Here is a 16,587-nt window from a genome sequence, read left to right as displayed (position 1 = left end):
TCATAAATGGCAAGATTTAATTCTTTTTTATGGCTGAATAATATTCCTGTGTGTGTGTGTGTGTGTGTGTGTGTGTGTGTATCTAACATTTTCTTTATCCATTCATCCATCAATGGACACTTAGGTTGTTTCCATGTCTTGGCTATTGTAAATAATAATAATGCAGTAAGCACAGGGTGCATATATCTTTTTGAGTTTGTGTTTTCATTTCCTTCAGATAAATTCCCAGAAGTGAAATTACTGGATTATATGGTAGTTGTAACTTTTTTAAATTTTTTGAGGGACTTTTGTACTGTTTTTCATAGTGGCTGTACCAATTTACATTCCCACCAACAGTGCACAGGGGTTTCCTTTTCTTCACATCCTTCCCAACACTTGTTATTTCTTGTCTTTTTGATAATAGTTATTCTAACCGGCGTGATGTGTGATACCTCACTGTGGTTTTGATTTACATTTCCCTGATGATTAGTGATGTTCAGCACCTTTTCGTATGTGTTGGCCATCTGTATGTCTTCTTTGGAAAAATGTCTATTCAGATCCTCTGCCCATTTTTTAAATCAGATTGTGTTTTTGCTGTTGAGTTGTATGAGTTCTTTATATATTTTGGATGTTAGCTCCTTATCAGATATGTGATTAGTGAATATTTTCTCCCATTCTGTAGGTTGCCTTTTTATTTTGTTGATGGTTTCCTTTTCTGTGAAGAAGTTTTTTAGTTTGTTGTAGTCCCACTTGCTTATTTTTGTTTTTGTTGAGTTTGCTTTTGGTGTCAAATCCAAAAAATCATCTCCAAAACCAGTGTCAAGAAGCTTACTGCCTATGTTTTCTTCTAGGAGTTTTGTTGTTTTGGGTCTTATGCTCAAGTCTTTAAACCATTTTGAATTAATTTTTGTGTATGGTATAGGTTGGTGGTCAAATTTCACTCTTTTGCATGTGGCTGTCCAGTTTTCCCAGCACTATTTACTGAAGAGACTGTCCTTTCTCCATTGTGTATTCTTGTCTTCTTTGCCATAAATTAATTGAACATATATGCATGGGCTTATTTCTGGGCTCTCTGTTTTGTTCCATTGAGCTATATGTCATTCTCTCTCTCTCTTTTTTTTTTTTTTTTTTCTTGGCCATGCCGCGTGGCTTGCGGGATCTTAGTTCCCTGACCAGGGATTGAACCCGAGCCCTTGGCAGTGAAAGCGCGGAGTCCTAACCAGTGGACCGCCAGGGAATCCCCATGTGTAATTCTCTTTTTAACTGCCAAGAGGTCACAGTCTTAACACCTTTCAAACCAAATAAGACTCTTTGTTTGACTATTTCATTTGAATGCCTTCCAAGCATCTTTGATTGGTATTAAAACAAAATATTTTCTCAGTTAATTTTGTGGTATAGAGTAGGAGGCATAGTAGTGGAGAAAGTTTAGTTCTCCAAATCTGAGCACATTTCCATTGTACTTCTTTCCCCAGATGGCAAAATTGAAAGAGCAGGGCATAAGTGTGATCTCCCCTGTCTTCCTCAGCTAGGCTTTGGGTTGCTTGTGGAAGTGCCATTTCTGTAGAAGGGCATATGGTATAGCAACCTGTCTTGTCCACTGACTTTTCCCAATGCCAACCTCCCTATCTAATTTTACTTATTTTTCCCTGAAATCTTCCCTTCTAGTTATGACTAAGCTAATCATAACTCAAGGAGTTTTATCTACTCTTGGGAGTGAGTATACCACTGTTTCCTGACTGTCCCAGACCACTCAGAAATCTGCGTTAAAACCAGCCCAGCTTAGCATAAGATTCAGTAGCTCTAGAGATAATGTGAAGCTGAAGTAGATTCTGTATTCTGGGTAATCAGGTGCTAATAGACCTGAAGGTAAGAAAGCTAGGTTTAATAGTCTTTATTTGTGGAAAGGCAGATGAGTTTGTGGCTTTTGGATTTACCACAAAGCTAGGTTGGTTTAAAGTTCAAAAAGAGGCTTCACCAGATAATTTAAACTCTTCATTTGCCCAGAATTTAGTTGTATTTTTTTCTTTCCTTTTTCCTCTTTTGTTTAAAGCAAGTGAATCATGTGCTGAGGCATTTTGATAAAAATTATTTTCATGTACAGTTAATTTGATGGACATAATACACCAAACTAGTAGTTCTAATGGTAATTGCAATTAAGAATCAACTGGTAAGATTTAAAATAAACTAACAAAGGCCAGATCTCACCCAGGCTACTTACATTAGAATCTCAGGGGTTTGGATCAAAAATTTTCATGTGTATATAAAGTACTCCAAGTGATTCTAATATATAGACATGATTGAGAACCTCTAATGTAAAGAAATAGGCAACTAGGAGTAAATTTTCTTTCTCCCTTTAGTAATCCATTTACTGAGAGTCACTCTTCCAGATGGTTAATCTTATTCACTGCATTAAAATTTTTTATTATTTTTGAATGTAATACAGTCACATTTTTGAATAATTGTAATTTATAAAGGATACAAAGAAGGAAATACCCACAATTTTAGAATAACCATTAGCATTTACCACTTAATTGAAAGTTATAAAAGGAATATATGCTGCTTATAAAATTTCAAAGTAAAAAGCCAAAATTCTCTACCAGTCCCCGTGTTCCTTTCTCCTGAGAACAATAGAACTCTAAGGTCATTGTGCCCTCTGACATTTCACTTATGTTACATCTTCCCTAAAATTTAGCAACATTAAGCTGATCAGAGCTATGGGAAAGCTCTAAAGCAAGTGGGTTTGGAGGCCATAAGAGCAGAAGCCACGGCAGGGCCACTGATTGGTTAATAGGGACTGTCACATAACTCCCAGGTGATGCTGTTTCTGTTCCCTCTGAAGTAAGGTGTGCAGGGCCGAGGTAAAAAGATGGAAAGCCTCTCACCTCCTCCAGCCTTGACAGTTCAGTCTCTTTAAAACTCCAAATAACTTGCTTTTCGCTAAATTCTTTTTATTTCAGGGACTTAATCTTTTTTTCACTTCCTGTTTTGCAAAAGCCTCACTTACAGTTCCTTGTATGATTTTCTACTGCTGGAGAAACTATGTGAGAGGGCAGTTTTTATCAAGCAGGTTTGGGTGGGTAACTTTGTTTTAAATGTGTGGATTACCTGTATCACCTCTTGCATGCCTAGGGGAAACAATTATTTCCAGCACACCCTACGTTGAATTTTAGAGTGGAGGCAGTATTGTCACTGTTAGATACTGAAGAAACATTTCTTTATCATAAATTTTGCAACTTTTCAGAAAACACATTCAGTAGCCTTACTGCACTGAGCTTTTTCTAGGAACGAAGCCCAGAGTGATGAAAGAAGCGGTCTCTACTCCATCGCGAGTGGCCAACAGGGATCAGGAATGGTATGATGCTGAAATTGCCAGAAAACTGCAAGAAGAAGAAATTTTGGTGAGCACACTTTAATACAGAATTTTAGGTGAATTAGTGGTTTTTTTGTGAATTGAATCAATCTTGACATTATGTAATAGGCATTGTAGTCCAATCTCTGTCAAGAAACTGATACCTTTTTTATGGGTGGAAAAATCAAGACAATAGGAATAACGTGTCCAGTTGTACTCACTGCGTAAGCATTAGCAACAGAATTCCATATCCCTGTCTCTCCTTTATTGAGTTCTGATAATTCTCTAAGAATCCACTGTAGAATTTGATAAAAATAGACCCTGCTCTGGCTAACAAAAGTATACCAACTGATTATCATCTTCAGGGGTGTTAATCACCACTAGTTTCAAATATCAATTTATTTTTATGTAAGATTTTTTTTTTAAATGGACAACATAGATTCCAATTAAATTATACTTTTTTTGTATTTTCTATACCACAGGCTACCCAGGTGGACACGAGAGCAGCTCAGGTAGCTCAGGATGAGGTGAGTTCGTGTTAGTTAATTTGTTTAGCCGATATTCTTTGGAAATATCCCAGTTTTTATCGCAACTTATCCCAATTTTCTACCTGCAACTTTGCAATCAGTGATATTGACTGGATTTTGTATAGGAAATCGCTAGACTTCTAATGGCTGAAGAAAAGAAAGCTTACAAGAAAGCCAGGGAACGGGAGAAATCATCTTTGGATAAAAGAAAGCATGACCCCGAGTGGAAGGTAGGGTCTGTCTGTTTGTTTTTCATTAGAAATACAGTTAGAACTGAAATGGGGAGTCCTCTTTTAGGGTAAGCTCACAAATATATTTAGGGTATACAAATTATCTGTATCGCATATGTGAATCTGACTTGTAAATGTTGATTCACCATGAAAAATCATATTGAATTCTTGAAAGTAGCTATGTAAAAAGTTACTGCTAAGGTTGAAAAACTCATTTCCTTCATTTTAAGACCAACTGAGATGCAGGTAGGTGCCTCTGGCCATGAGCAATCTTAGTTTTACTATGCTTGCCTTACAGGACAATGTAGTGTTTTCACTTGATCTTAACTTTCCACAGTGCCCTTCTCTTCTTCTCTCAACTTTCCCTGTTTGCGTATATTGTCCTTCCTCCTTGATCATGTGCCAGCTGTCTCTGTTTCCTCTGACATCACTTGACCCATGGCAGACTGACGGCCATTCTTATCACCAGCAATCATTGCTTATGAAACCCTCTAGCATGAGCTTGAACTGTAAGCATCTCCTCGTTAATCAGAAATAGTAGACAAAATAGTCAGCGACTGCTGTTCATTCTCCTGTAATCTAATTGTTGTATATGGTGATTGCAAGTTTAGTTGAACAGATCTTACTCATTAGCTACTGTGTGCAAAGGACCACTCTGGACTTACAGGGAAAGACAAAGATAGATTTTCCCCAGAATAATGTGTAATGTAGAGAAGAAGACAAACTATAGACAGCTAACAAATACACGGTCAAGCTGGCCGAAAAATGCAAAAGAGGAGCGGGGCGGGGGGGGGTGGGGGGGGCGGCGGGTGAGAATTCATATAGTAAAGGCTTTTAGGGAGGGAGTTTGTACTAGGCTGGAAGGATGCAGCCAGGGTGTGTGTCCATGGTATCGTTGATGTTTAGCACTGTTCTTCCCCTCCCCCCTTCCCTCCCTCTCTCAAACAAAATCCTCCCTTGGGTCTCTGATCCTGCCACAGTCTCAGCATGGTTTGAGGAAAACAAAGACAGAGAAAGCATGATAACAGTATCGCTCTACTATTGCCTGTTGCTCAGCTACCTAGTTGTGAGTCTGAAAGCAGATGAAAATATTATTTGCATGTTAATTATTTAATATATCTCCCTCCTGTACACTCTTAGTAATTCAGGATTTTTCCTAACAGACATATTTCATTTTGGTGGAAGGGTTCCCAAATGCTTCTGTTACGTAAATTAAGCCATAAGTAGTTGACCAGGAGTTACTCAGGTTCTTTGTTAACTATGAGGGAGTAGGTATTTTTAAAGATTGCAAATCAGGAAAGGAAGAGGGGGTAGACCACATTTCTAGCAGTATCAGGACTTCTGTCATTTCTAGATTCTGTAACTGGTGCTGGAATTGTTTCTCTCCTGGAAAAGTTGGCATGAATATGCCTTAGTTTCTGAGCTTGAAAATTAACATCCCTAAGTCAGATGTTCAGAAATAAGCTTAAGAGCATGAAGCTAGATTCCACAGACTCTGGGAGTCCGCCAGTTCTGTTACTGAACCTAACTTGGGTCCGCTCACCCATGTGCAGTAAAGCCACTCTACTGACATCGGGTTGTGGGGACGGAAAGTGCAGCGTTTACTGTAAGGCTCCATTACTAGTAGTCTGGGCCTGCTAGTACTCAAGAAGCCCGAACTCCCCGGTGGGTTTCAGGAAGGCATTTTTAGAAGGCCTGGGGGCTGTGTGCTCATGGTCATCAGGAAGTTAACATCTTCCATTTGGCGGGGGTTTTCACATCTGTAAAACCACTCAGGAAATATGCACCAGATACTATTACCTAGGTACTTCAGAGAGGAGCTAAGGCAGAGGATATGGGGGAGGGCGTCTGTCCCTGGAAGGCCCGATAGGGTCCTGATCAGTTACAGTTCTCGTCAGCTGCTGTGCAGCTGTTTTGTTAATAATGGGTGGCCAAGCGCATCTCTATGGGGGATCGTGTTTGTGTGTGTTTAGCCCACTCATCTGGCTGTACTGAAAACCTGCAACACACTTTCATGCTGACATTTTTTTTTGTCTCCGAGTGGCTGTATTTAAAAATATTTTAAGTTGCTCAGCTGGATGTAAGTAACCTGAAATCACTAAAGGAGAGTTTCACATCATTTAGATAATTAATAAATCTAATCTTTCTCTGTTTGTTTGCTGTTTTCCCTATGTGTGTGTGTTTTTCTTTTCTTTTTTTTCCCCCATAGCCCAAGACAGCGAAATCAGCACACTCAAAGTCAAAAGAGAGTGATGAACCTCACCATTCTAAGAATGACAGGCCAGCACGGTAAGATGACACCTGAAAAGGGGAGTGAGGAACTTGACCTTGGGGTGAGTAAGGAGATGTTGGCTGCCTGAAAAGAGCGTTTGTTCCCTGGAGAGGAGATCCAGAAATCTGCAGTTGTAAGGTGGTATCAAGTCTTGCAGGGTTATTTTCAAGCTTTGTTTTCAGTTTTAAATTGGGTTGAACAAGTCAAATCAGGAAGACGGAGAATTTTACAGAAGCTGGGGTATAGAAGGAAAGATGTACTTTTGGTTAGGACCAAGTTCTTGTCTCTGGAGTCACTGAATTGACTGCCCTCAGCTAGGAAGGGAAGAGATTAACCATTTTCCTAAGTAAAATCTCAGGTTTTAAATTTTTACTGAGTTTCATGGTCACGTTAGTGTGTGCATGACATTTACATACACCTAAATTCATTTCTATGTGAGTCTCAATGTCCTAGGCAAACACTCATTTGAGTCACTGCAGATTGTTCTAAATCCCACTAGATCAAATAGCTGTGGCTATGCTATGTATACTTTCTGACTTCTCTCAAGCAGTCTTGGGTCATGGTTATGGAGCGTCTGCTGTTTTTCCACTGCAGATTCTCAACATTTAAGTCTCTGGGGAAGCAACCTTTTTTTTTCTTTATTTCTTTCTGCTGCTTTTCAAAGGGAAATTGATTGGAAGAGAAAGAGAGAACATTAAATAGAAAAAGACAAAAGTAACACTAAATCTAATATTTTGAAAACTCTAAATTATTGAAACTTTGTATTTTGGTCCTGATTATTAATAATATATTTATTAATTATTAAAACATAAGTTTTATCACACTGAAAAATATACACTGTTGTTGCCACTCATTGCTCACACTTAAACTACCAGACTTGTTTCCTTAAAGAGAATATAGTGTCCTTAAAATGCCATACTCTACTTTTAAATCCATGGGCTTTCAGAAGATAAATACCTTTCAGAAAATTATATCAGGTTGTAAAGCTTTTAGGGCAACAGTAGTGTAGTTTGTCTAATTGTATAAAATTGGTTCCTCTTCCAGCTTTTAGTTATGCACATGCCAAATGCCTTTTAAAGCAAATTTTAGAACTACATACTTCAGCTTTATTTACATCCCTGCAACAGCCAAGTAAAATAAGAAGTAACTAAACTGTTCTCAGTAGGTAAATAGGTGTGGCATATTATGCTTTTTTTAATAAAGGGAATTAAAATCACCTTTAGAGTTAGTTATTTTGCAGTCTTCGAAGTCCTTGGGCTTTTTAGAACACCAATAACTTTGACAGCATATGATAGAACAGTCTGGAATGTCTATTTAAAGGATGTATTAAAGTTGAAAACAAGTTTCTGGAATGTAATAGGTACTCTTTAAAATATTTGATATATTTGATTATGAATAATCAAATGATCCTGTGTTAAAAATGGCTATTGTAAATGAGTGAAAAGTGGCCTATGACTAGTAGAACTGAAGTCTGTTTTGAATTAAGAGGAATATTTGTCTTTAAATAGCTTTTGCAGAAAGATTATATATATGGCAAAACAAAAATGAGTAAGAATTTTATGAAACCTATATTTTCATAGTTAAAACTTAAAGCCTATTATCTTATTATAGGTATCTTACACAATTAATATCAGAATGTACGCTTTCTGGTTAGAGTCTGTGGTTTCCTCTTTCACATTTAATCATGGTGGAAGTTGAGTTAACCATTTGTACAGAAAGAGATGGTTTCAAGGATTGAGAAACATGGAGCTTACTCGTTCAAGACGTTTACTTCAGTGTAACAGTCATGGTTAAAAGTCATTTTCATTGTCTATTATAAGATTTCTAGTCTAAAAAAATAGAGAACCAGTTAGCAATCTGAGTTGATTCCAATTCTTTGTAATTGGAAAAAGTTTCAACCCAAGTTCCAAATTGTTTTAACTCTAGGATGGTATATTAATAATACTACTTGGTATTTTATTTTTGCATTTTTCCCTTAGAAAAACTTAAGGATTTTATAAATCTCATTTAGTTCCTACAGTATTCTTATGAATATGAAATATATTTGTCTCCCTTTACTCATTTATCAAGTATTTATTGAGCACCCTAATAAATTGTCCAGAACTAAAGTAAGCAATAGTCAAAAACAGTTGTTTCCTGCTCTTATGAAATTTATAATCTAAACAGATAATTATACAAATAACTATTATGATTGTGTTAAATGCTAAGGATGAAAAATACAGGTTGTTAGCAGAGCATAAGGAGACACTTAAACTAGTCTAGGTGTCTAGGAGGGCTTCTTGAAGAAATGAATTTTGAGTGAATTCTGAAGCATATTTGGCTTTATCACTAGCTTAAAGATACAAATCATTTCATAAGAGCAGTTGGAAAGAAGTAATCCTAATACATCAAAAACTGTAAAACAAACTATTCGTTAACAGGATTTTTCCAACTTTGGATATGAATACCCTTAACTGAAATAACTGTCTCCAGTGCAACAAATAATTTGGTAGGACCCCTGGAAGCAGTAAGCCAAGATTTGTTCTCCGTGTAATCAAAAATTGAACAAAACAGCACACCAAGAGAACTGAGGGCATTCTAGATTGATTTGTTCATCCTTATAGGGGGGATCCTAGAGAATTCGTTGGTGTCCTATACTTTGTTTCACTCTTTAGCATCCCTTTCCTTGATGATGAGTTGATGGTGAGGCAATAAACATAGAGTTTTTTTGACAGTACCAGTTGGCTAGTGTTTCTCCAGTTTCCAGTCACCTAATGAGGGTGTTAAAAAGAGTAAAAAATAGACCCTGCCACCCTGATTACCAATCCTGTTTCCTTGAGCCTAAGTTACTTGTTTAGTTAACTTTTTAATTCTGGAGTCAGATTGCTTTGTCTCAACTGTTCGTGCCAAGTCTTATGTTACTTTTTATAGATGAATGTTATAAGTATCCATGAATAATGAAAGGAAAACACTTATTTAATTTCTAATATTTGTAAACAAATGGTTCAAAAAGAAAAACAAGAAAAATGCCACATTGTTTGTTATGCTCACATTTATCATATGTGTATAAAAATGTATGAAAGTATAAAAACATATGCCACATACCATTTGAAAGTATAAGGAGTATGTGTGCTTGTGTGTATGTGTGTGTGTGTTTGTATAATCTTGAATGCAGATAATGCTAATGATAAAAATACACACCTATGTAGCAGAGCATAGTATAGTAGTTAAGAGCACTGGTTTTGAAGTCCAGTTGAGTTTGAGCCCTGGCTCTACCACTAAACAACTGTGTGAACTTAGATCACTTACCTGATCTAACCTAATCTAACTCTAAAATATGTGGATGATAGCTACCATGCAAACTCATCCTGAAAGTTGAGATCGTCTCTGTAGAGCCCATAGCATAGTCCTCAATATATACACAAATTTACGTCCGATGCTGACCTCTTCCAGACACTGACTACCCAGGGAGATACCTACCGCTTGGGTCAGGGTGAGAAATTTGAACACTTACTTGTCCTTATTCTTATATGACAGAACCCATTATACCCAAACCGACCATAACTTTCCAAACTTCAAAATATTTATGTTTTCCATATTGCATATATAATTACACGAAGCATCCTACAACATGGCTGTACATTTGGCAGGTCTTAACGTCATCTGGTTCCATGCTTGAACGCAAATGTTGAGCACGCCTTTAGGAAACAACAACCAAAAAAAGGGAGAGATTTTGTTCTATCTTTATCAGTGCCAAATGTTTGCAAAAATCTATGTTATATAAGTAAAATAATACAAAGTTTGGAGTATTAAAAATTTCCCAATTTTTTTTACAGTTTGTCTTGTTTTGACATGAAAAGTTGCACATGTATTGATATTACTGCCCTTTCCTTCTCTAAGTTCTACTCTGCCACCTAGTGGTTTAAGGAACTTTGCTCTAAATTTTCTGTGTTGGCCAGCGTCCCCTCTCTGTCCTCCCTTCTTACCTGCCTCCCTCTCTCCCTTAATTACTTTCTTCCCTTCTATCCTTTCCTTTCTTTCTCTTTTTCTTCGTAATACCTACCAAAACAAAGTATACTTCTCATTAATGGCAGTGATAACATTAATCTTTGTTTCTCTAACCCTTAGCACAATGCCTCACACATATTAGGTGTTCAGAAAATATTTGTGTTTATTGAATTATGTGCATCAGAACAAAGGAACAGTAAGATTAAATAATTTATCCAAGGTCACGTAACTGGCCAGGAACTAACATGAGGATTCTAAAATATTCTGGCTTTGTATTTCTACTGAAAATGTTTTTGCCAAGTGATCCAGTGAGAGGTGGAATTGTTGTCATTACGCCTTAGAGTATCTCTTTAAATTCTAACTTCTTTTCAGGCCACTACCACCTACCATGACAGAGGCTGAGGATTTGGATTACACTCATTTTACAAACCAGCATAATTCCACACGTCATTTCTCAAAGTCAGAGTCTTCTCATAAAGGTAAGAAAAGTATATATGGTCAGGTTTAAGGTCCGTTTTAATAATCCTCATGCTGTGCTGGAAAAGCCAGATGCTGTCTTATAGATCACTAGAGTGGAAAAATATGCTATTCTTCCTCTTGGCAGATCGTTATAGTAGTCTTCATTTATTAGAAAACAAACAAAAATGGTTAAAAAACAGAAAGCAAACACCTTAAGCTGAATATAGGACTTTCTATGTACAGTTAGTTGACCCTTGAACAACATAGGTTTGAACTGCACAGGGGTTCATTTATACATGGATTTTTTTCGGTAATAAATCTTTCAGTACTACACCATCCATATTGGCTGAGTCTGCAGATGTGTATACAGAGGGCCAACTATAAATTATACATGGATTTTCAACTGTGCAGAGAATCAGCACCCCTAAACCCCACATTGTTCAAGGGTCCAGAGAGAGTTCGTTCATAGCTTTTATCAGATTCTTAAAGGGTGACTCTGTCCCCCACTTAGATCTACTGGGCTTTTCCTGTCTTGGCTCTTGTTTCTCATCTGCCCATGATTCTCTTAATTAGATTAAAATACACACATACATACACACATCACACAAAACACATCACATGGAAGAAAAATGGGACAAAGAAAATGAAGAAAAAATATGAGATCTAAGTTGGACCAGATCTTTAAAATGAAAGGAATAATCGGGTCTAGTTCCTCTACTAACCATATGCGTTCACTTATATGTATTTTTATGACAGTCATAAAATGAGTGATGAAAATGTAGTTTCTCATATTAATTTGCTCATCTAAAAATGGAGGTGATTTTAATGGTATCAGCATTGTCAGGATTACATGAGTAAAATATATGAAAGCAGATTGCAACAGACTTTACAAAGATTAGTCCTTATCAATTGATGTTTAGGTTTTTTTACGGTTTTTGAAGATTTATTAGGTGATGTTTTCATTATCCTTTCCCAAATCTAATGATTGCCTTCCCAAACTTACTTAAATTTTCTTTCCTGCAGTGATTACAAGATACCATTGCACAGGTGCCACTCTAGACTAATTAAATTAGAATTTCTGGGGGCAAGTTTTGCCAGGCATTTGTATTTTTTAAAAAGCTCTCCTTCTCCTGCTTCCCTATCATTCTGTCATTCATCCAATGTTGACATTAAGACAAAAAACATTATTTAAAAGATGAGATTAGTTGAATATTATCAAAACAACCCATACACTACAATTTTCATCAGTTGGTGGCCTTTTTACCATCCCTTGTTTAACTGGAGGAAGTTCATGATGTTCTTTCTCAAATTATATACATGCATCACTTTTAGGAGGTGCCTTCCTGTCCTTGACATACATTTGATACATAATATTAAAATAACACATTGATTCTGAATGTAAATACAACCTGGGTATCTGCAGGAGGTTGGCTCCAGGACCCCTGAGGATCTCAGAATCCTCGGATACTCAAGACCCTTGTATAAAATGGCATAGCATTTGCCATGCGTCCTCCCCTAAACTGTAAATCATCTCTAGATTACTTACAATACGTAATACAGTATAAATGCTCTGTAAATACTTGCAAACATATGGCAAATTCAAGTTTTGCTTTTTGGAACTTTTTGGAAATTTTTTTTCTGAATATTTTCAGTCCATGGTGGATGGGGAACCTGCAGATATGGAGAGCCAATTGTATTCTTACAAGCAAAAACAAACAAAATATGAACCACTTGAAATGCATATAAATATAGGTATTTAAAATATTTGCAAAATATTAAAATATTTAAAATATTTGCAAAAAAAATATTTGCAAATGAAGCAACTGACAAAGGATTAATCTCCAAGATTTACAAGCAGCTCATGCAGCTCAATAACAAAAAAACAAACAACCCAATCCAAAAATGGGCAGAAGACCTAAATAGACATTTCTCCAAAGAAGATATACAGATTGCCAACAGACACATGAAAGAATGCTCAACATCATTAATCATTAGAGAAATGCAAATCAAAACTATAATGAGATATCATCTCACACCGGTCAGAATGGCCATCATCAAAAAATCTAGAAACAATAAATGTTGGAGAGGGTGTGGAGAAAAGGGAACACTCTTGCACTGTTGGTGGGAATGTAAATTGATACAGCCACCATGGAGAACAGTATGGAGGTTCCTTAAAAAACTAAAAATAGAACTACCATACGACCCAGCAATCCCACTACTGGGCATATACCCTGAGAAAACCATAATTCAGAAAGAGTCATGTACCACAATGTTCATTGCAGCTGTATTTACAATAGCCAGGACATGGAAGCAACCTAAGTGTCCATCAACAGATGAATGGATAAAGAAGATGTGGCACATATATACAATGGAATATTACTCAGCCAAAAAAGAAACAAAATGCAGGTGTTTGTAGTGAGGTGGATGGAGTTAGAGTCTGTCATACAGAGTGAAGTAAGTCAGAAAGAGAAAAACAAATACAGTATGCTAACACATATATATGGAATCTAAGGAAAAAAAAAAAAAGTCATGAAGAACCTAGTGGCAAGACGGGAATAAAGACACAGACCTACTAGAGAATGGACTTGGGGATATGGGGAGGGGGAAGGGTAAGATCTGACAGGGTGAGAGAGTGCCATGGACATATATACACTACTAAATGTAAAATAGCTAGCTAGTGGGAAGCAGTCGCATAGCACAGGGAAATCAGCTCGGTGCTTTGTGACCACCTAGAGGGGTGGGATAGGGAGGGTGACGCAAGAGGGAAGAGACATGGGAACATATGTATATGTATAACTGATTTCACTTTGTTATAAAGCAGAAACTAACACACCATTGTAAAGCAATTATACTCCAATAAAGATGTTAAAAAATATATATATATAGGTAAATTATTTTACCTGAGCAGGGAGAAAAACAGTGTCTCAGAGATTTTTCCTTCATTGTTTTTCTTCTTTTTTCCTTCTCTCTTCAGGTTTCCATTATAAGCCGTAAAAACCTAGGAATCTGCCTTGAAAACGGACTCACTGTAGCAAAATTACTGGATGATACAGAATGCATTCCGTGCTTATTTTTTTCTCCTATATTTTGTATTCCTCAGATTTATCCTCAAGTGTTTTTTAGACCATAAATAATTTTCATTCATTTAAAATGTTTTGGTTATTCCTGATCACTTGGGCAGTACAAGAAAATCTAGCTTCTGAATATTGGCCACCTTTATGCTGCATACGCTTTCTGGGATATAGTATCTAAGAGCTCTATAAAATGCCATTTTCGTTAGGTATGGAGTATTGATATCTAGGGAATAGGCTTTATTTAGCAATTAGAATTTCGTGGAGATAATGATCAAAGTAACACAATGTTTGGATGCAATGCAGAATAAAAGAATATAAGAAATAGCTTTTTTTTGGTTCATTAGTGTATGATATATTAAAAGACAGAGACGTTTGCTTTTTTTTTTTACTACTCAAGGAAAGAAAAAAAAATCACAACCATAAAATATAAAAAAAAAACAAAAAACCTCGAACAGTTGAAATATGTAACAGACTACCAGCACTGTAGAGGTTTTACATATCCTTACACGCCCTCCTGGGAAGATTGGCCTAGATGTCGTTCACTAACACCGTCACTGCCATTGCCTCCTCAATAGCAAGGCTTTCTGAAGCCTCTGGGCATTGGACCATTTATTAGTGTTTACTGGCAAAAATTTAATTCTGTGAAGTTTTAACTAAAGTCTGTGCAAAATCAACTGAAAATCGGAAAACTGAAAATGAAAAATTTTGTATCCCTTCTCTTATTTTACATTTACTTATAAAGCGGAGGGGAATGGAGATGGAAAGATGTTTATATACGTGATGCTGCCATCATTTTCTCTAGCTGTAAGATTGATCATAGCAGCATTTGTTGGCAACCTCTCAAAATTATTTTGTATATCTGTCAATAAGTAGATTAATTGGGCATGAAGTTGATAAAGGGGTTCTTCATCCAACTATTTGGTTCTACACATTTGTTAGTGACACATGGGCATTGGATTCCTTTTGTGCCAGACCTTTAAACCCCTCTTCAAGAAATATGGAATTTTTTTCCATCTTCTAACCTCATGGAAATGCCTCTTTTCCCATACTAGTTAGTTAACATAAATATCAGTCATGCTATATATACAAATAATATCCTTTCAGCCTGACTTCCTGTTATTTTTCATTGTATGAATCTGACGTTTTTGGCATTTTAGTGTGATGTTCGTTTAGGAAAGAAATCTGTGGGTGACTTGAGAAAAATTGTTAATCCATTCTTTTCTGGCTTCTGTTTGCCTTATCTTTTGAGATAGTCTTTAAAGTTGGGCAATATTCAGGAAGCTTTTTAGACTAGTTTCTCAGAGCAGATTTGGGTTTTTCATTTTGAGAAAGATCTTTAGTTTCATAAAGTTTTTGGACTGTATGAACTTAAGTAAAAGATATCTAAGAATTAAGTTTTGGGAAAATGATAATCTAGAAAGAAACAAAACCCTTACGAATGTAGTCATTTCGGAAAATTGGGGAAAGGAAGGATAACAGGACTTTGAATGTCCAGGATGAAATGAATGAGAAAAAGTCTTTATTTAAATAGACAAGGGCAGACCAAATGGAGATCCTAGCCTTAAATCAAATTCCAGAGGGTGGTTTCAATATCCAAAGTTTAGGTATTATTGATTTACAGTAATGCTATATTTTTCTTTGTCTGCCCTGTGATTTTGCTTCATGTTTTAAAGTTTTTTATGGTAGCTTTAAAGAAAAAAATACAGTATATTTTTATTTGAAAATCAGGCAAATGGGCAACAACATTTGCCATATTTTTATTTTATAAATGTTTATTTTTCTATCTCATACAATGATCAGTTCTTCTTTTCAAATTCTCCATTTCTCTTGCCTCTCATGTATTACTTCATCCAGTCATATTTATTATTGTAAAATGCTAACTGGATATATTTTACTCAAAAAATGTCAGGTCAGTTAACACGTGACCAGGATGTTAGTGTTTCAGCTGTCTTAGTGAGTGACCAAAGGTGGTATTTCCATCGTGACACGCAAATTCAGCCTCTGTATTGAAAATGTGTTGTTTTTTTTAAGGTTTTTAAAAGATTAGAATTTTAAAATATTTTAATTTAATTTTATTTTTTTTGTAAAGCAAACACTTTAAGGAGTATCAGAATAATTCTTTCCCTGTGAGTAAGGAGACAGATCAAATTCAACCAGTTGAATTCCTCTTACTCTCATTCAAATAGTGTAATTGTTATCTTTGAGACTATAGAAGCAACTAACAATTGTATTTTAAGGAACTGCCAGACATTCTTCACTGTGTTCTCTGCTTTTCACTTTGTCATTTTTATATAAATATGGAAGCATTTATTTTGTTTCTGTTCCTACTGCTGGAACACACACAATTTAATTTTTAGGCCCACAATGTATTATGCTTTAACGTTGTGATGTAAACTAATACTTCTGGCCTTGGAAAATCTTTCTGTTGCCATACATACCTCTGTTCTGTGGAGACCAGGCCTCATTAACATCAGTGTCACTGAATAAGCACAGTGTGTTGTGGAGCCTTATCATAAGGCTACTGGACATGCACACCCCATTGCCCCAGCCTAACTTTTTGTAAGTCATCGCCTGGAAACAAGGTTAGATAAGGGTAAGATTAAGTGTTCTGAGTTGAAAATAATGTGACTCTACTGTCTAACCATTGTTAGACATAATTTTATTGGGAGACTGGACGGTTGCTACACATGCTTTAAAATAACACTGCGAT

At 36.2% G+C, this 16,587-nt stretch overlaps 1 protein-coding gene across 3 annotated transcripts in view; it reads left to right on the top strand.

Annotated features, from left to right (window-relative positions):
- The window catches only part of CCDC50 (coiled-coil domain containing 50), a 60,451-nt gene extending 46,250 nt beyond the window's left edge, over nt 1-14,201 (top strand). For all 3 annotated transcript variants that reach the window (XM_061194343.1, XM_061194342.1, XM_061194340.1), the window contains 6 exons: nt 3,262-3,377; nt 3,811-3,855; nt 3,981-4,085; nt 6,295-6,374; nt 10,717-10,823; nt 13,778-14,201. In XM_061194343.1, the coding sequence (XP_061050326.1) occupies nt 3,262-3,377; nt 3,811-3,855; nt 3,981-4,085; nt 6,295-6,374; nt 10,717-10,823; nt 13,778-13,797 (473 nt within the window). In that variant the 3' untranslated portion in view covers nt 13,798-14,201. The remainder of the gene's footprint in view (nt 1-3,261; nt 3,378-3,810; nt 3,856-3,980; nt 4,086-6,294; nt 6,375-10,716; nt 10,824-13,777) is intronic.
- The last annotated feature ends 2,386 nt before the right edge of the window (nt 14,202-16,587 follow it).

This window comes from Eubalaena glacialis, chromosome 6 (genome assembly GCF_028564815.1).
Source record: "Eubalaena glacialis isolate mEubGla1 chromosome 6, mEubGla1.1.hap2.+ XY, whole genome shotgun sequence".
Classification (NCBI taxonomy): Eukaryota; Metazoa; Chordata; class Mammalia; order Artiodactyla; family Balaenidae; genus Eubalaena; species Eubalaena glacialis.
Note: the sequence above shows the minus strand (reverse complement) of the source record. Positions and strands in the feature narration are given on the sequence as shown.